Here is a 19,681-nt window from a genome sequence, read left to right as displayed (position 1 = left end):
CATCACATTGTAAATCGCTCATAAAATTCCCCCTCACATTCATATCTTTGCGATTTTATATTCTCAAAGGGACCTTGAAGATAATTGGTAACACACATAGTCATTCTCTTATTAAAAAAATGATAATAAAGCATTTCTGTAACATGTATTAAGAAAAAAAAAATATATATATATTTTTTTTTAAAGTAGCAGGTCTGCTCCAACACGTATGCCTAATAAAATAAGCAGAGTCTACATTTTTAATACAACAAATGAAAGGAAAGTAAAAAAAAAAAAAAAAAAAAAAAAAAAAAAAAACGCAAGTAAAAGGCTCTGCTAACAAGCAGTAAAGCCGCAGCAGATAGAATATCATTGCTTTGGAACACGACGGCCCTTTTTCTGTTTCAAACCAGGGAAACGATGACTGTAGTCTTTCTGAGCACTTGCACACGCGCTCTCTCACACACACACGCGACACTACATGACAAGAAAATACAACAGGATTGGATGAGAGTATTGCGACAAACCCATATTGACAGCACTGGATTAATGACTCCCGTTCTCTCTGGACGTCTCCACCCAGCTGAACTCACAGACAGGCCAGAGGGTGAGAGGAGTGGATTAATAAAGGCGAAGGGGGTCCTCTGGACGGAGCTGAGGGAGCAGGTTGTTCTCAGTGTCCGTCAACACCTGCGGCAGCAAAGAGGTCAGGCGATTGGTGAGAGAGCTGGATAGAGGAGGACGGCGTCGCGCTTTTCTACACTGAAACCGTCTGGCCAGCTCCATGGTGAGAGGCAGTAGGTCTGATGTTAGATTCTAGCGTGGACGCGACACGCAGGCCTTGCTCTCCCCCGGACCGGGGCAGCAGAAGCGACGGCCCAGCGCATAGCGCGCACTGGAACGCCGAATGTTTGGATAGAACACGATAGTCGTGTCACAGCGGGTTTGGATCAGGCGCAGGGAGGACGTCACTGGGGGGTGAGGGAGAATTAGGAGCCAGCATACGATTCACACAGTGCTGACAGCCACGCGGCACCATTGCTGAGCAGTGGTGACCAGTCCGCTATTCGTAGCGGCAGTACATGTTCTGGAAAACGTTGCGCTCTTGGCTCTTACCCGGCATCAGGGGAGCCTGAAGGCAGGCAGCGACGTCTCTCCCACGTGCAGGGACTCGACGTACGACAGGGCACTGCGCATGGAGGTCAGGCAGTATCCCTCCTCGCCTATCAGATACCTGAAGCAGAGATCGTACAGCATGAACATACACGCAACAAAAACATGTGGGGGATCGATACAAATTCACTCCTGACCTTCCGGAGCCTGTAGAGACCTGCGTTACTCCGACCAGAAAATTACAATCGGCTTCATTTCTCTGATTCGTTCAGTCTTGGGTGACTTAACAGTATAAGTGAAATGTGTTTTGGTCACTGGTGCCACTGATTTTGTTAAGATTTGATAAAAATAACGACTGCAGAGTTTCATTGTGAAACACTGCAGCACAGCACACGGTGACATGGTGAAATGTGTCCTTTGTATTTAACCCATCACCGATTACCCACCGAGCACTTCGGTCATTACGTCTGGTAATGCTATTATTCTAATGCATTCTTTTTAGATTTTAAATACGACATGTTTGATGTATAACAAAAAAAGGGGCTAAGAGAGGTATCAGATTGCAATCGTTGGCTTAATCATTAAATGCAACGGGTTCATATGTCAAGAAGGTAGACCTGCTGCCGTCTGTAATAATATTCAGCACCTCACGCGACCCTCCAGAAGCGTGCGAGTAACGCGGGTTTGATAATCCACCTCCCAGCTCCCTTTCCTCCAAACGAAACACGCCCCTCAGGTCCCTCGCCCGCGTCGAGTCCAAAACCGCCGAGCTGAATAAACATCGCGTGGGATTTTATTTGGATTTTTATAGGAGGGGGAAAGCTGAACCAGAACGTCGCCACATTCCTCCCTCACTGCCAATCTAACTGGGCCAGCGACTCGGCGCTGGGCTGAGGTCGGCGCAGACACGCGATGAGGGATTCTGGGTGAGGGAAAGGCCAGGAGGGTTAGAGGGAGAACGTGAGGAGATGACCTCAGGTGTGTGTGTGTGTTGAAGGGGACTCACCCCTCATGGATGAACTCTTCCAGTGCAGCACATTCAGACACCAGCTGGGGTTGTTCAGAACGTAGAGCCACGAAGGTCAGAATCGGCAACAGGTCGTCAGCCCCTCTGACACACACACACACACACACAATATTTTTACAACACGTACACACACAGACTCACTGACCCCCATGTTCGCTGTCTAACAAGCAGCGAAAGCGTCGCGTGAGAAGCGAGTGGGCGTCTTCTTTCTCGCCGGCCCAGAGGAAACCCGATCCTCAGACTTCAGGTGGGAGAGACTTACACATATATACACACACACACACACACACACACACACACACACACACACACACACACACACCTCATGTTTCTCCAGGGAGAACGGCGCTCAACAGACCCACAGTACCAGTCAGACCAGCGAGGAATATGGCGAGTGTCTCAGGTATGAGGAAGAGAAAGCGAGAGCGCGTAGGGCCCAAGGAGAAGCGGACGAGCGGAGAATGGCTTGATTGTTCGCGTCCATGCATGCATGTATAAAAGCCGGCTTCCTCACAAACAGCTCATAAAAAAAAAAGAAAGACGTTTAAAAAGAAAAGAAAAGAAAAAAAATAAAATAATAAACTTCTCATATGACAAGCTGTCTTTATCACGGGCCACCACAGCCACCGAACACCGGGAACTAAATAACAGAAGACCAAAATATCCCCGAAAAAAAAAAAAAAAAAAGAGCAGTCTAATCCAGGCTCCATCCACAATTATTCCCCTCACGTCCCACCCTAATGCCATAAAGGGCTCCATTTTCTCGCTTTATTTTATTGTTTTCTCAGCACGTACCCAGCGCAGCCCACATCCTACCCAGGCACTACGCAAGTCTTTGTTTTTAACCAGGGAGTGTGTGTGTGTGTGTGTGTGTGAGATTTAGTGGAAAAGCTATTTAATTAACAGCAAGCGGGCCCTGTGTGAAGCCTGACGGGGTCGGCCTTATTAACTTCCACTCGTTGGGTGGAGTAGCAGCACTTTATACCCACTTCCTCGGGCCGCACACTGAAAAACATTCCCTTACGTCGCAGATTTCATACTTAAAACGCTAAAACGGCTTTTTTTTTTTTTGACCATGCCGACTTCATGCCTGACCTAGACTGTCCTGCGCCGTGGCTTCTTCTCTAGTGACATTTGATTGTCATCAGGCCCCAGGGTGAGACGGGGCGACCCACTTAGAGGGCAGGGCTGCTAAGACGCCGCGGCGGGGGGCAGGGGGCAGAGGCGGGAGCCCCGCTGGGACTCGGCCACCATGGGGCCTGATGAGGTCTGACAGAAGGCCACGGACGCGTCTGGAAGCTGGGGGTCAGCTGGACGCCGGCCAAGCTTATTCACTTCCTCCTTCACGCTTTCACCGGCCGCACTTGCGAGCGTGGATGCCAACCGAGGCAAACCTGGTGGCCAAAAATAAGTCCAGCGGCTGCAACAGGACGTCCTGTACTGCAAACAGGACTGTTTATCCCAAAAAGAAGCTTTAAAAAAAAATGTAGTAAGTTATGCATTATGGCTTCTCTACAGTGAGGGCTTCATGAGGTATATATTTATTAATCCAAAACCCTGACTGGAGGCGTGTTTGACAGGAAAACTCACATGGCAGCCGTCTCTGACGACTGGCCGCTGTCGGGAAGGCCTCGATAGTCTTCGGCGCAGACGCAGATGAGTCTCAGCGTTCTCACTGGGAAGCCACAGGCAGAGGTGGTCGAGTCAGAACGTTCTAGGCCCGGTGCGTTTTTGTGCGTAGGCTCGGGGAAGGAGACGAACGCACGACTCACCGATGCACTCCAGCTTCCTCTGGGGACAGCAGTCGCCACACAGGGTCTTCAGCTCCTGCACCGCCGCCTCGTACGGATACGAGCCGCGCAGTGCGGACGGGTCGGCGGGGAAAAGTTTAGTCGGGACCCCAATATCTGCAGGTGTGGCGTCATGATACAGCCTGGCGCTCTTCTCAAAAGCCACCTCTCTCTCGCGATACACCTTCCTACAACCGGGGCGAGGGGAGACAGGTACAGGGTGCACACACTTTTATTCATGTGCAAAATCTCAACAGAAAAAGGTTTAAAGAACAAACAAAAAAAAATCATCTCCATACTTGCTTATTTAGACACTTCTAAATATGTGTTTCATTTTTATGGGTTACAGCTGAACACTGCCATCTACTGGTAGAACCGAGACATTGCCGTGATCTCACGACCACCAAAACTGATCTGTTGTCAATTAACAAAAACCAAAAAAGTGACCAGATTACCTGAACAACGCCAGAAGTGGGTTCCAAATCGGGGCGAAGAAGACTTCTTCGATGCAAGCGACACAGTGGTCTTTGGAACTCGCCGTGTTGAGGCATTCAAAGGACAGCAGGCAAAGAGACAACAGGCGATCTAGGACAAAAACATATCATGTAAAATGTGTCAAATGCATATCATGGGTTTTCTGAACAGATCAGTGAATGGATTTGCAAACTAACCAATGGCATTGTGGATGTCCTTCACAATGGCCTTCAGGTGCTCCTTAAGAGCACGCTCCTCCAGGTCCCTAATGTGCAACTCCATCGTGCCGTGTGTGGGGTAAAAGGTCGTGTCGGGGTCCGGCTCGTCCGGAACCCAGTCCAGCTGCGTCAGGAACTGCTCCAGGTCCTCGAAGGAGTTCTCCCGATCCAGGGCGAGCGAAGAGGGCTGCTCCTCGCCGTCCGCCTCCTCCTCGTTGGCGCTGTGCTCGTGCGAGAGTGACAGCGAGGCGTCGGAGAGACTGTGGGCCACGGCGGGCGGCGGGTTTTGGGGGGGCTCGGGGTTCAGCAGGCTCTGGACGCTGCGGGAGGGTTTGAGCAGGACGCCCTTGGCGGGCGTGAGGGTGGTGGCCTGGATCACGAGGGGGTAGAGTCGGTTGTAGACCCGGTACTGGAGCCTTTTAAGCAACTTCACAACCGGATGATCTGGACAGCTGAGCAGAGTAGAGTCAGAACAGCAGCTGCAGCGCGGAGAACGCCACCCCGCAGATCGCTTACCTGAGCAGGTAGTTCACGAGGCCAGAAACCAGCGCAGCGTCGCCAGGATTCTTCTTCAGGTTCGCTTTCCAAACCTTGGGCCAGTCCTGCATGTCCAGACACAAATCACAGACGTTCGCAAAAAACACCAGATTTCCAGATCGCAATGCAGCGAGGACCCTACGATTTCAGAACGGAATCAAATAAAATGGAAACCGAGAGCTGAACAATACCCAAACTATTTTTTATGAATTGGAAGAACAACTCTTCTGTAAGAACATATGTGATGAGCAGTTAGAGTCAATAACTCAGTACACTCGCGGTTTTCTAAATTGAATGTGATCCCCCCCCCCCCCCCTCCCCCTCCCTATCCACTCCACAATCGCACTGTTTTTAGGTGAATAAATACGATCATGAAGGAAAACATGGAAATCAGAAGAATTAAAATGGGAAAAAACAAGACTCACGTGGTCTTGCTCGTATTCCAGCACGTTGGCGTACAGCAATCGCTGCTCCTGCTCCTCCGGGGTGATTGTTCCGGAAGCTGCAAACCTCCTGTGCACATTGGAGAAAACACACACACACACACACACACACACACACACACACACAACATCATCATTTTAATCAATGTGTGACATGCAAAATTTCCAAAGTTGCTTGTGGCGGTTTTGTTTTCACCGGTTTGTATTGATGGACGTGTATATATGTATATACATACACCATAAACGACATAATAAGGTCCATGCGAGAATGTCGAGTTATTTTTCTGCTATGACTGTTTATGTTGCACGGCCCAGGATTACCTGTTGGCCTCCTCCTGAAGACGGAGCCTCCTCTCTTCCATCTTCCTCTGGAGCTAGAGGTGGTTGAGGAACCATCCAAAGTTCACCATAAACACCAGTCTTGTAAATGAAACGACACTGCGACCACTCCCTTTGTGAAGGGCCCGTTGCAAAATTCATATTAGGGTGGTAGTAGCCTAGTGGGTAACACACTCGCCTATGAACCAGCAAGACACTTAACCCTGAGTGTCTCCAGGGGGGGGGACTGTCCCTGTAACTACTGATTGTAAGTCGCTCTGGACAAGGGCGTCTGTTAAATGCTGTAACTGTAAATATTAAAAACACAGACTGGAGGATACAGCGTCCTGTCGAGCTCTGGCGATGATCAGGTTCTCCATCATCTGCCTCTGGAGGGAGAGGGTCTGCGGGCAGGAACGTAAGACTCCATTTCAGCCACAATCTTAACTACGCATCCACGCATCCGCTGCTTATCGGAACCTGCTGAGACCGACCCCTGGCCCCGCCTCGACGGTCAAGGAGTTACACCAAACGCCGCGGTACCTTCAGGAACGTCTTCAGCCTGTTCCAGCAGGACGGAAGGTCCGTCCGAGTCTCGCTGCGTCTGCGGAACATTCCGGGCATCTTTTTAAAAAAATAAAATAAAATACAAAAAAAAAAAAAAAAAGAGGCGGACGGACGCGAGCGCGCCGGCGGGTTCCGGTGTTTACAGCAACACGCGGGCGCGTCTCCAAAACACCCGTGCGTGCGTGACCTCCGACCCCCGACCCGTCTCCTGACTCAGCGGGCCTCGAGCCTGCCGACCTCATCAAGTACCCGGAGGGGCTAAAGGTCACCTGGGCATGCGCATTCGGGCCAGGCAAGGCAGAAATAAACTCTCCGCACACAGCTGCGTTGTTAACGAGTGCGCTGATAGGCTTGTGCCCCTACTGTGCGTCGTAATGTGTAGTGTGCACTCCTTACCACCAGGGGTCAGTGTCGAGGCCGCAAACCAAATAAAATAATGAATACCTGCCTCTTAAAGTTGATAGGTGTAAAGAGAGCTTCGGTCATTCTGCTTCACCGTTCAGAGAGCATCCGGTCAGATCTGGAATTTGTCCCCTTGTGACATCATAAGGGGAAAGGCTACCCCCCAGTTTCTTATGCTTTGTCTGCCCAGAGAATTTCCTGCACCTCCCCTAAAACATTATCTCCACGACCGTCATGGCTTCCAAACGTGTGAAGCATTGCAGTCGCTCGGTGATTGGATGTAAAAACGAGCACAAATTTACTTTTTTTTTTTTTTTTTTAGTTCCGTCACGCGAGACTCTGAAGAACCAGAGACCTGAAGGCCATTGTGAAGGACATCCACAATGCCATTGGTTAGTTTGCAAATCCATTAACTGATCTGTTCAGAAAACTCATGACATGCACTATTTTACTGGAACAACGGCGACACGGTGTCCAGTCTGCGGCAAACATTGTGGTTGGTGGATGGTGTTGATGACGCTCAACTTCTATTGGCCGCTCTCCTCCTCGTCCCGCCTCTCTCCTCCTCATTAGCATTTAAAGCTACAGACACCGAAGCGGCGCATCCTGGGATATCTCATTGTGGGCCTGAATCAATGTGGCTGTAATTCTGCACCAGGGTTGAATTTCGGAAAGAGACTCCAGATACAGAATCAGGGGACCAACAAGACCGATATGAAAAGAAAATTTTATATCGGGGACCTTTAAAATCATCATCTGTTTAGTGCAGATCTCACAACACTACCCCTATAAACTTACGAAGGTGTTGTATCTCTGTATACGTTCCCTTAATTTTTTAGTATGTGTAAACAAACCGACGCAAAGAACACAGGATACGGACCACTGCTCTACGTACGTTCGTGGATGTTTCTGCCTTAAGGCACACGCCACTTACCAACCTGTCCACTTTGGTATCAACTGAGTAGGTCAGGGGGAAACGTGGCCCGGAAACTGACATTATATTATTGTGTTTCCACTGACAATATTTTCTGTTCTTTTTCCGTCTCTGCAGGATTTCGCTGTCGGATTAAGTAGGTGGTAGAAGCCTAGTGGGTAAAACAGGAGACGACAAAGTCCCAGGTTCAAACCCCATTTACTACCCTTGTGTCCCTGAGCAAAAGTGTCCCTGTCACTAGTGATTGCAAGTCACTCTGGATAAGGGGGTCTGAAAAAGGATATAAATGTAATGGCTGGAGTTATGATTATCCAATAGGAAGACTCCTTAACAAAATTTGTTTCGTAAGACAGCTAGACAGTTTCTGAATTCCAGTTCCAGGATGAACTCCATTTCCCAAATGAATAAAAAGTCACATTTACCAAAGAATTACTGTGGAGTTCACAGGTCCACTGAACAAACCAGCCAGTCTTTGTGGACTCATAAGAAATCATAAGATCAATTTGAACTACACACAAAAAAAATCCATATTACAATTTCATCACATCTAGAAGCTGATCCCGGTTTTAAACGTGTGTTTGGTGAATGTGGGCGTAAACACGTTAAAGGTACACAGTCCACAGTGACGCAATTGCGTGCGGTTACCAGAGACGTCTTCTGCGTGGCCTGACCCGGCGGCAGTCGTGCCATTCGAGCTTCGTAAGTTGCCTTCAGCTTCTGATTCAGCCTAGACGCCTCCTCAATCGGTGTCAGTTGCCTGCGTCAAGGCAGAAACAAAAATACACCGTCTATTTCCTGAGCTTGTTAAGGGCCAAGAACAAGAAGGGAGCACGTGACATTTCATGCCAATCTTTAAGCAACTCTAAACTGACAAAATTAGAGTAATTTCATTTGAAAAAAATCATTCGTGTCCATCCGAAAATGTCACGTGGGACCCCATGGTTTGTTATCTAGCCCATATCCTCAATGGTTCACATGCAGTGATGACATCATAATGTAATAATGACATAACAGAGGAACTATCACTACTCATTTTAAGATAAAGACCACAAATTAATAAGATCTTTTCAGACACAAACAATTGTCTTATGTGAAATGGCTCTGCAGTTAAAATCCTACGTAAAAACGATCACATTACTGAAATCAGCAAACACCTCTTGTTAAAGTGACAGTAAGCAAAATATTAATATCTAAGCACCACTAGACTCACCATCCCATCATTTTTAAATTCACTGCCGAGCGTATCGTTCTAGAAAAGAGCATTAATTCATTTCATTACATTTGAGTAGCGTATGATGCGTAGCGTATAACTCACTTCTTGTCTGCCGAACCCACTGCCTGGAGCTGCTGGAAAACCTCTGGTGGGAGGAAGGGAGAGTTCGCGGACCCGCCTTCTGAGAGAACCCGCCGGTGCCTGGGATCAGGCTGTAGTTTGTGTTCCTCTGCAATGGTAATGAGATTATTTTCCTCCATTTTCATGTTAATCAGACCGTTAACAGGAATTGGCATAACCGCCTCACCATTCTTTCCTAGTGTTTCTACAACAACGCTGCCTGTCTTGAGGGCAGGTGTCTCGACAGGAATGGCTGCAGAGTCCGGAACAGGAGTCTCATTCTTTTTCCCAATAAAAGATTTGACTCTTTCTAGACACTGCTCCGCCAGCTTCACCATCTTCTCCACCTCCACCGCCACCATCTCCTTCTCCGCTGAAAACAAGGGGATCAAAGCTCACATAAGACCAATCAAGACACAGTCAAACACAGTTTGATCTTCAATATTATGAATTGATTGCTTTACATTGGGGATGCACCAATCCTGCTTTCTTATTTCCGATATCGATACCAATACTGTGGGGAGCAGACTTAGAAACATCAGACTTAAATACAGTTTTCTTTACTTGTAAGACAATATAACAATTATACAAATATACGTATATGCTTGGAATAGATGTTGCAAGCAGATATGGAATTCCTAACTTCCTCCATAAATAAGAGCACCCAGGATGTTGTGGTGCGTGTATAAAATCATAGATCAGTTTCATGGATCGGCACAATGTTAAAGATCCACCTATTTGAATCATTATTTCACTGATGCATTGGCGCTTCACCAGTTACATAGTCCAAGAAATTATAATTTTTTTTTAGATCATACCTGTCTTATTTCCTGTAATGGAAAAATGCATAATACATACAGACTCTTATGTTTTTTCCTTCAGCCCATAACTGTAAAATGCTGATAAGACTCAGTCTTTTAGAGTCTTTTAAACAAACTCAGATTCATATGGCATGGACACGGCAAGTTGCTTTATTCACAGTCCCTTACGATTTGATGCAGCATCCTCTATAAGGGCCTGGGAGATGAAGTTGACACTCCTCAAATATTCACAGTATGCCTCCTGCAAGGAAGTAAGTAACACGTTAACATTTATGGCATTCATCAGAGGCCCTTATCCAGAGCGACTTAGAATCAGTAGAGACAGGGACAGTGCCCCTGGGGACACTCGGGGTTAAGTCTCTTGCTCAGGGTTTGAACCTGGGTCTTCTGGTTCATGGTTCTACTACCAGAATAACATGGGAAGGGAACGCTGACTAGTCTCGTTCAGTGTCAACGGTGATTTGGGTACAGTGAAGGCCTTCAGGGTTGGATTTCTGTTCTGTCTCCACAGAACAGTGCGGAAAGCAGCAGAGCACACGACGTGTTTACGTCCTGACTGCCACAGTAAGAACGGAACTAAACGCAAGTTAGCTGTTCCCGGGCGCTATCAGGCGGACTACCTTGCGTCTGTTGCCCGTGTCCAGCTGAATGGCCGCCTTGACCAGCCTCATCGCGGTCTGAAGGGGCTTCGCGCTGCCTCCGCTGGCGGCTGCCATCGTGCAATAACTGGCGGCCGGAAGGAAGGCGTGGCGTTGCGCGGCCAAGGAAATGACGCACATCCGGTCATTCAGAAACGGCGACGATCCGCGCTTACAGTTGCCCGATTCAACATACCGTGTTAGAATTTTCATGTATGTGTGTGTATATATTTATAATTCAGTCCCGAACAATTCTGAACTCTTATATACTTTTGTTTTAATCAATAATGAAAACCATTTACATTTAAGGCATTTGGCAGACGCCCTTATCCAGAGCAACTTACAACGTGCTTTCAAGTTACCATCGATGAAGAGATAAATTCTGGTTCACTAGGACCCCCAATTATGAATACAATCTTTTTATTCACTCTGTTGTAGATTCTGTACACAACTTTGACAATAAGAAAGTTACAAGTTAATCTAAATATTCTTCAAAGAGGAAGGTCTTGAGCTGTCATTTGACAATACTCGGTGACTGAGCTGTTCTGACCTCGAGGGGAAGTTTTTTCCCCCACCGAGGGGCCAAGACGGAGAAGAGTCTAGATGAATGTCTTCCTTTTACCTTTAGCGATGGATGGACCAGGCGAGCAGTACTGGAGGCTCAGAAAATACAAGTTCCAGTTCCAGAAAAAAACAAATGAATTAAACTGAGTCACATTTACCAAAGAATTACTGTCGAGTTCACAGGTTCACTGAAGAAACCAGCCAGTCTTTGTGGACTCATAAGAAAGATCAGTAATGAACTACACAAAAATATATAGATAGACATAGATAATGCAAAATGGCTATGAACCATGTTTCAGTCCATTTAAACTGTTTTTCAAACCAGACACGCACTTTAGTCTTGATGCAAGTCAAAAATGTTGATGTTATAACATTTTTTTATAACTCCTATGAATTCTTATATACTTTTGTATGAATAAATAATGAAAATTGTAATTTCTGTTTAGTATACATCTGTAAATAGATGTGTAGTTTACGGTTAAAACTGCCTATTTGTCAATAAAAACAACAGCAAAAAGGGTGTTAGTAGCCTAGCGGGTAACACACTCGCCTGTGAACCAGAATACCCAGGTTCAAATCCCACTTACTACCATCGTGTCCCTGAGCAAGACACTTAACCCTGAGTTTCTCTGGATAAGGGCGTCTGTTAAATGCCAAAATGTAAACAACAACAACGCAGCCCCACGCCATTTCCGGCGCGCCGCGCGGCGCCCGGGCCACCGCGCATGCGCGCCACGCGTCGCCCGGGCCGCCGCGCGCCACGCGGAAGATGACTCGTCAGTGTTGTTGTGGAGGCTCGGTGAGCACGTGAGCCGCCGCCGCCGTCGTCTGGACCCAGTCGTCGACATGGCGGCCACGACGCCTCCGCAGGTAACGTGGAAAATTGCCGCGATTACGACGCGTTATTCCGTGCGTCGCGTCGCGTTTAAATCCCGCAAAACGTTCCGACGGCGACCCGCGGGAGTTCCTTTTAAAAAATACTTCACGTCGTGTCCGCCTGCTAGCGTTAGCCGCAAGCTACCTGCTCCGCCACTGACAGCCCGGACGCCACGCCGGACCCCCGGTTTTGCCGCGTCATGGCAGTCCCGTCAGGATGTGGGTGACATCGAGTGACCGGCTGCCCGCCTGCCGTGTGGTCGGGACATCCTGAGCGAAATTTGTCCACATAAGCCCAACGTCCCACGTAAGGCTGTTCTGTTTGCGGAGGGGCGGACTGCTCCGCCCTGCCTTCGTCTCGCTCCCCCTTTTTATTTTCATGGCAGCAAACCCCAAACTTCTGCAGCCAAGGAATCGTTTACCCAGATCTTGAGCAATACTTGCCCACAGCACCACGGCAAATATTTGCCTCCTGTCTTTCCGCAAGAGTTCTTTTATTACTATTATTTTTTGTCCTGCAGTGGTTTGGTTGTCTGTTCTTCCTGCAGGTTTTGTACGAGCACGAAGGGGTCTTCATTCATTCGAGCTCCGAGGACTCTGAAGATCAGGGTTTGCTCGTCTCTGGGTTCCTGCGCATCATAGACAAGGTAGTGATATGAGGGGGAGGGTAATTTTTAAAGTGTGTAGTTTGTTTGGGTGTATAATGCTGGACCTGGCCTGCAACAATCTGTTTATGTATTTCTTCTTCGTAAAGGATGGCGAGGCCATTGTGGATTACAAACCTTTGGAAGATGCCGTCGATCCAACGAACATGCTGTGTGCAGGCAAGGTAATATTTTTAAATCGGTGAGGTCATTATTTTCATGTAGAATTACCCAGTGATAGGTGTAAAGAGTGCTGTGGTCATTCCGCTTCACCGTTTTGTCTCTTATTTGTCTGGAATTTGTCTCTTATGATGTCATAAGGGGAAAAGTTACCTCCCGTTTCGCGTGCTTTTTCCGCCCAGAGAATTGATTGGTTGTAAAAATGAGCAAAAATGTATTTTTTTATTTTTAAGCTCCGTCACGTGACAATCTGAATAACCAGTGGGTTCATTTTATTTTTTGGAGAAAAACACTGACACGACCTCCTGTCTGTGCCAAACATCTTTGTTGGTGAATGCCGTTGTTGACGTCATTTCCACGAATGTCCGCTCAACTTCTATAGGCCGCTCTCCTCCTCATTAGCATTTAAAGCTGCAGACACCGAAACGGTGCATCCTTGGAAATCTCATTGTGGGACTGGATCAAAGTGGCTGTAATTCTGCACCAAGGCTGGATTTCAGAAAGAGACTTTGGATACAATATTAGGGGACAACTAAGTATGATTTTAAAAGCAGAAAAAAATTGTCAGTGGACCTTTAAATTCTTAAAAATTTTGATTATTGTTATTTTGTTGAATTATCACCAGTGTGAATGAATCTTGAATTTTGTTGTTGATTCCTTCTGGTGATCTCTTCAGGACTCCAGTTCGGTGGTGGAGTGGACCCAGTGTCCGCCGGAGAAACCACACCGCACTGTGGACCAGCAGCAAAGCTGTGAGACAGAGTGGGACATGGTCAACACCATCTCCTTTCGCAGGAAACCATACACAAATGGCGAAGGTGGCCAAAAGAACACGTCCTGATTTTCAATTGAGGCTTTGGAATAGCCTCCAACGTATCTAACCAGTGGGTTAAAAATTTAATTCTACAGGTGGATCTAACCACATGCATGAAAGGAATAAGTGGGCTTTCTCCATCAGTGCTGTGGACCTGAAGTCCATTACAGTGAGTGCTGAGGGCTGGACACACGTCACCTTCCACCTGAAAGACGACACCGCGTTACCCACCATCCATTTCCATCAAGGGGGCAGTGAAGGCTTCATGGAGTGCCTCAGGAAATGTGTGCATCTCAGCAAGTCAGTGTTAAGCACATCCAACAGCTCAAGCGCAAGTGAAATATGTATATACATTACTCATAAACCCATATACATGAAATTAAACTTCCACATTTACATTTACAGCATTTATTAGACGCCCTTTTCCAGAGCGACTTGCAATGAGTAGTTACAGGGACAGTCCCCCCCCTGGAGCAAATTTGGGTTAAGTGTCTTGCTCAGGGACACAATGGTAGTAAGTGGGATTTGAACCCGGGTCTTCTGGTTCATAGGCGAGTGTGTTACCCACTAGGGTACTACCACCCACATTCCGATGGCTGACAGCCTCCCACAAAGGAGACACAATTTTTGTGTCACCTGCAACATCGGGAGGGACATCTTGTGATGATAGTAATATCTTGTGTCCACAAGATGTCACTCTCTGTTATTTTTTGGGGAAGACCGTCGCTACTGAGCACTAACCCTCACTGCCTGGTTAATACAGCTTCTACTCTTCTACACTTACTGAAGATAACATACCAGCCATTTAAATGTTTTTGAATTGAATATTTTCAGAAAGCCATCTGTGACTGTGGCTTGTGGCCGTGGTAAATAAGACGAGAAATGGCAATTTTGGTGAAACCAAAGTCAAGTTTGCAGCGCTTGTGTGGGCTCTGATCCCGGTAATGCCACGAGGCGATGTCCTCCTGAAGCAGCCAGCAGTGCTGAGCAGCAGATAGCAGTTATTAAAGTTCTTATCAGGCCTCTTCTGTAATGAAAAGGCGGATTAGGCGCGCGCGCCGGGTTTTGTCTCGCTCTCCTGCTCTTGTGTGCGTGGCAGGATTATCGTACAACCTACACCTGCTTGAAGTGGTAGTCCAGTTCTTCTTGTTGATCTGTAGTTTTCTTTTTTTTTTTTTTTTTTCTTACATTTACATTTACAGCATTTACCAGACACCCTTATCCAGAGCGACTTACAATCAGTAGTTACAGAGACAGTCCCCCCCTGGAGACACTCAGGGTTAAGTGTCCTGCTCAGGGACACAAGTGGGTAGTAAGTGGGATTTGAACCTACTACCTGTTTTTTTCCCTGTTCTTCTTGTTGTAGATGTCCCAGTGACGAAAGTTTGTTTTTTGTCAGCGCTTTCAACAAAGCACTTTCTCAGTCCTTTGAGAACCTTCTCGATGACACCAACTATGGCCTTGTTCAAGTAGGTAGCTCCTTGTTTGAACCGGAATTTGAGTTTACATGTTTGTAGATGGGTTACTCTTCAATGTGCACTTGACAGAAATTAAAGAAAGACCCCTACACAACCACACTGGGGGGCTTCTCGAAGGTCACAAACTACATCTACGATGCCTTCCGGGGATCCGACCTGGAGTACAGGCAGAGGCCACCGGAGGAGATGGCCGACCTCCTCGGCGAGGTGATCCCAGGGCTGGAGATCAACCAGCAGGAGGAACCTGGCTTTGAGGTCATCACCAGGGTGAGTGGTCGAGAGGAGCCGCCAGGAGTCTCATTGGAGCAGCATGTGTGCGACCTCCTCTACTTCCTCTGCACGGCAGGTGGACCTGGGCCCACGGCCGGTGGTGCGGCGACGGGAACCCCTGACGGTGGAGGGCTGGCTGAAATACCAGGACCCTGAGGGCAGGATGCGCAACGTTCCTGACCTCAAGAAAAACATATTTAAAGGGGTAAAGTCTTTTACGTCCACAAAGCAGATGCCATCATCATGATGATGATGAGACATGCACAAAAATAAACACAAAATTAAAGCCTTCTTCATGTGGCTAGAGGGCAGCACCACTTTAACTTCTACTGTGTCTGTGTGGACATAATATAGATTAATATTTTAATGAAATACATACCTCCCCTCAACACTTAGGCCACAGTTTGCTCATGGGTGGTAGTAGCCTAGTGGGTAATACACTCACCTATGAACCAGAAGACCCAGGTTCAAATCCTGCTTACTACCATTGTGTCCCTGACTAACACACTTAACTCCAGGGGGACTGTCCCTGTAACTACTGATTGTAAGTCGCTCTGGATAAGGGCGTCTGATAAATGCTGTAAATGTAAAAGTAATGTAAAGTTTGCTGCTCACAAACACTGTTGGCCAGACGCTTCTCCAATATTCAGTGGTTGTGAGTTGATATTGACCTCCAGTAATGAATATACAAATGGTCAAAACGAAGTTGTGTTATGAGTAATTATTAAATAATAATAATTAAACGTACCCTTTTCAGTCAGCACCCAGGTGTGGATACCGAATTCTGGTTTTGGAAACTGCATTTTCTGCCTAATCCCCCAGGGACTGTGTCACGCAGCCAGGAAGGAGGCCTGGAAGTTTCTGCTGGGCTTTTTCCCGTGGGAGAGCACCTATGAAGAAAGGAAAGTTCTGCAGAAAAGAAAAACGTGAGCGCTGTCCTTCACCTACCTTTCCTCCTCCACCTGCCTCAGCCCCAGAGAAAGTGGGCTGAATATAAACTCTGTTGCCATCACAGCATGCAATGCTGATATCTGTCCAATGCTGGGTTTTTAGGGATGAGTACTTTAGGATGAAGCTTCAATGGAGGTCAGTCAGTGAAGAGCAGGAGAGAAGAAACTCCAAATTAAGGGACTACAAGAGTTTAATAGGTAATATACTCGCTGGCCACTTTCTTTCTTTCTTCTGGGATGTTATGTTGGTGGGACTGGTCCTGGTAAAGTGGCCATTGGCTGTGCTTAGGTGCTGATATCTCTTGAAGTCTTCGTTTTCTTTCCAGAAAAAGATGTCAACCGAACAGACAGAAACAACAAGTATTATGAAGGTCTGGACAACCCGGGCCTGATCTTACTCCACGATATCTTGATGACGTACTGCATGTATGATTTTGATTTAGGTAAGAAGCTTAAAGTTTTTTTTAAAATAACTATTTATCATAAATTCTAATCATTGAACACTGCAGCTCAGGTGCAATCTGCTGTCCTGCAGGTTATGTCCAAGGTATGAGTGACCTCCTGTCCCCCATCCTCTTTGTGATGGAGAGTGAGGTGGATGCCTTCTGGTGCTTCGTGTCCTTCATGGATCAGCTGGTGAGTGTGTTTGGTCTAAAGTTACTCCAAGGTCAAAACGTGACTGAAGGTGGATAACAAGAACGGGGGAAATGCTGAGATGTTTGACCGGCCCGGCTCTGTGCATGTCCACAGCACGACAACTTCGAAGAGCAGATGCAGGGGATGAAGACCCAGCTAATCCAGCTCAGCACTTTACTGCGGCTACTGGATCTGGCCTTCTGGAACTACCTGGGTTGGGAATTTTATTCTTATATGGTGACATTTTGTAGTTCACACCATAATTTAAAAAAAAATCTTTCCAGCAGATATGGGAAAATATGTAAGTGAGATTGTCATTTTCTCTCATAGAATCACAAGACTCTGGATATTTATACTTCTGTTTCCGGTGGTTATTGATACGCTTCAAGAGAGAGCTTCACTTTCCAGATGTGCTTCGTCTGTGGGAGGTCTGTCTCCAGATCGTTGCTCACTAATTATTAGTTCTGTTTATTACGGTTGCATTACTATAAAATATTATTACGTGACTGCATGTGTGTGTTCATGTGTGTTTTAGGTCATGTGGACGGGATTACCCTGCCAAAATTTTCATCTACTAGTCTGCTGTGCCATCCTGGATTCTGAGAAGCAGAAGATTATGGACCGGCATTATGGCTTTAATGAGATCCTGAAGGTAATGACAGTGTCTTATTGTCCTGCATAGCCAAAAATTCCATTGCAGTCCCTCCGATTAAACATTGCAACGGAGCTCCATGAACACATGTTGCTGGCATGGGATTTGATTTGCATTGATTTGCAAGTCAAAGTGATTTGTTGTTACATGTGATACACCACAGCACAGTAAAATGCGTCCTCTGCATTTAATCATTCCTCTGAGGGAGCAGTAAGCAACCATGAAAGTCCCCCGGGGAGAAGTGTGTGGGGACGGTACCTTGATCAAGAGGACCTCACTAGCACCTTGGCGGTTCAGGATTCGAACAACTTTACAATTCCAGGACGTATCAGATATTAAACTGATAAGAAAAGATACTATACTCAGTAACACAGTTGTGTTTAACATGAAGTTTTTTTTATGTCTTTTCGTTGCTGAAGCCGTGTATTTCCATGACTCATTTTAAATGATGCATCAAGGGCAAATCCAGGATAAGTGCAGGTCCTCCTGCTACCTGTCAGGGTTTGAGAACCATTCAGAACCCCCCGTTTAGGTGTTCCAATTTCATCCTAAATACTTGATCTATAGCAGTGGATCTAAGTGGAGTTTCGTTGCAGGACGACATTCTAAATACTTCAAGTTTCACTGCAATTGTAGATGAAACCTAAGACCATAGCTCAAAGTTGCATGTATTTTTCAAATGGCCTTTTATGTCCCTGAGGTTCCACTGAGCAAAGCACCGTCCCCATACACCGCTCCCAGAATGCCTGTTATGGCTGCCCACTGCTCACCAACGGTGATGGGTTAAAAGTGGTGGACACATTTTGTTGTGTCACCGTGTGCTGTGCTGTAGTGTTTCACAATGACAATCACTTCACTTCCCTCAGACATTTTAGCAGTATGCCAAGTGTTTTTAATTTTTTAGCAAATATTGAATAAGAGCCTTTATGTTTTAATCTGTAAATTGCCTTCTTTTCTCTTCGCAGCATATAAATGAGCTTTCGATGAAGCTGGACATTGAAGAAATTCTTCATAAATCAGAGTCTATCTGTTTACAGATCAAAAATTGCAAGGTACGTGTGTGTCTCCAAGCTGGTGTAGACGTACACAGCTCATCACCGAGTGTCACGCGTCAACTTCTTTTTCTCTGTGCTCAGGACATACCGCCTTCAGTCGGCGAGATTTTGGGACTGACTGCTGCCTACGACACACAAACAGCCGAGTGTGGAAAACCGGACTCGAGTCATCTGACGCGGGCGTTACACCGGCCGGAGCAGGCGGTCTCCAATGGACACAGACACTTAACTGAGACGCCTCGAGGCGTCTGCACAGCAGCCTTCATCTCCTAGTGTACAGAGCAACTTTTTTTTTTTTATTAAACCCACACCTGAAAAAATTCAGAATGTAGACTAGGATCTGAAAGGATCCTAGATGTATTATTTTTGTAATTTCTTGTATAACATTGTCAGGTTGAAATCATTCCTCTGTATAGTTTTCATAAGATTGAGAAGTTTGGGTCTCAATTTGTCAATTCGGGTTATTTCTCTGAACCATGCACAACCCATTCAGAATATAAAATATAAGAATTATGGATAATGATTAGATTTTTTATTTATTACAAAAATCCTCTTGCATTTGCCACAACTGATTCTGGTCACTGTGGTGTTTTCGGAATGAACACTGAACACTAAACAGAAAATGGAATAAATGAAATTTAAGCCTTCACTATGTCTTAAAACTGAAAATTAATTGTTTACTGCCAATATTTCCTGACTGGACTTGTTCCCTTCCAGCTGTCCTGCCCAACTGCTGCCTTGCGACATCCTCACATCTGCCCTTAACCCCTCAGTAAAATGCACCATTAAAAGCACCCAGTACTGCTGACTGAAGACTGCTCTGGCTCTTTTTTTTTTTTTGATCATTATAAAAACTTATTTATTCTGAGGGAAGTTCTTATATCCTAAAAACATGCTCAATGCAATAAGAGGAAATAACGATATACAGTACTCTTAAAAAAACAGAAGAACAATAGTAGAAGTGTAAT

At 46.3% G+C, this 19,681-nt stretch overlaps 3 protein-coding genes across 7 annotated transcripts in view; 2 read left to right on the top strand and 1 right to left on the bottom strand.

The window, feature by feature from the left end:
- LOC114766810 (protein brambleberry-like) overlaps positions 1-19,681 on the top strand; it is a 480,412-nt gene that overhangs the window by 350,274 nt on the left and 110,457 nt on the right. The gene's annotated exons all lie outside the window — the stretch shown is intronic.
- vps9d1 (VPS9 domain containing 1) lies at positions 304-12,371 on the bottom strand. 3 transcript variants are annotated; one of them, XM_028958051.1, is made up of 16 exons: positions 12,180-12,371; positions 10,125-10,197; positions 9,323-9,508; positions 9,118-9,244; positions 8,448-8,559; positions 6,241-6,303; positions 5,903-5,955; positions 5,564-5,651; positions 5,118-5,203; positions 4,581-5,053; positions 4,365-4,494; positions 3,892-4,097; positions 3,710-3,794; positions 2,099-2,203; positions 1,096-1,213; positions 304-669 (listed from the first exon to the last, which is right to left on the bottom strand). In XM_028958051.1, the coding sequence occupies exons 1-15, from the start codon at positions 12,234-12,236 to the stop codon at positions 1,102-1,104; spliced, it is 1,956 nt and encodes a 651-aa protein (XP_028813884.1). In that variant the 5' UTR covers positions 12,237-12,371; the 3' UTR covers positions 304-669; positions 1,096-1,101. The 3 variants fall into 3 exon arrangements, with proteins under 3 accessions (XP_028813884.1, XP_028813883.1, XP_028813882.1); XM_028958050.1 differs by lacking the exon at positions 12,180-12,371 and adding an exon at positions 10,577-10,954; XM_028958049.1 differs by lacking the exon at positions 12,180-12,371 and adding an exon at positions 10,577-10,957 and having other exon boundaries at positions 9,118-9,508.
- tbc1d15 (TBC1 domain family, member 15) lies at positions 11,874-19,526 on the top strand. 3 transcript variants are annotated; one of them, XM_028958055.1, is made up of 17 exons: positions 11,874-12,028; positions 12,583-12,681; positions 12,789-12,863; positions 13,535-13,676; positions 13,768-13,972; positions 15,072-15,141; positions 15,220-15,417; positions 15,497-15,625; positions 16,243-16,346; positions 16,474-16,568; positions 16,697-16,813; positions 16,906-17,006; positions 17,121-17,220; positions 17,337-17,434; positions 17,542-17,658; positions 18,624-18,710; positions 18,795-19,526. In XM_028958055.1, the coding sequence occupies exons 1-17, from the start codon at positions 12,005-12,007 to the stop codon at positions 18,984-18,986; spliced, it is 1,953 nt and encodes a 650-aa protein (XP_028813888.1). In that variant the 5' UTR covers positions 11,874-12,004; the 3' UTR covers positions 18,987-19,526. The 3 variants fall into 3 exon arrangements, with proteins under 3 accessions (XP_028813888.1, XP_028813887.1, XP_028813889.1); XM_028958054.1 differs by having other exon boundaries at positions 15,039-15,141; XM_028958056.1 differs by lacking the exon at positions 11,874-12,028 and having other exon boundaries at positions 12,650-12,681; positions 12,789-12,858; positions 15,039-15,141.

This window comes from Denticeps clupeoides, chromosome 17 (genome assembly GCF_900700375.1).
Source record: "Denticeps clupeoides chromosome 17, fDenClu1.1, whole genome shotgun sequence".
Classification (NCBI taxonomy): Eukaryota; Metazoa; Chordata; class Actinopteri; order Clupeiformes; family Denticipitidae; genus Denticeps; species Denticeps clupeoides.
The sequence above is the reverse complement of the archived record's forward strand: the minus strand, read 5'-3'. Positions and strand labels throughout refer to the sequence as shown.

What these genes read in the sequence shown, in the direction of transcription:
- vps9d1 (XM_028958049.1), bottom strand. Translation starts at nt 10,807, where the DNA reads ATGAAAATTCTAACACGGTATGTTGAATCGGGCAACTGTAAGCGCGGA. An exon ending in ACACGGGCAACAGACGCAAG is followed by an intron (nt 10,198 to 10,576) that starts GTAGTCCGCCTG and finishes ACTTCCTTGCAG; the next exon opens with GAGGCATACTGTGAATATTT. An exon ending in AGAGGATGCTGCATCAAATC is followed by an intron (nt 9,509 to 10,124) that starts GTAAGGGACTGT and finishes CCTTGTTTTCAG; the next exon opens with CGGAGAAGGAGATGGTGGCG.
- tbc1d15 (XM_028958054.1), top strand. Translation starts at nt 12,005, where the DNA reads ATGGCGGCCACGACGCCTCCGCAG. An exon ending in CGGCCACGACGCCTCCGCAG is followed by an intron (nt 12,029 to 12,582) that starts GTAACGTGGAAA and finishes TTCTTCCTGCAG; the next exon opens with GTTTTGTACGAGCACGAAGG. An exon ending in GCTTTGAGGTCATCACCAGG is followed by an intron (nt 15,418 to 15,496) that starts GTGAGTGGTCGA and finishes TCTGCACGGCAG; the next exon opens with GTGGACCTGGGCCCACGGCC.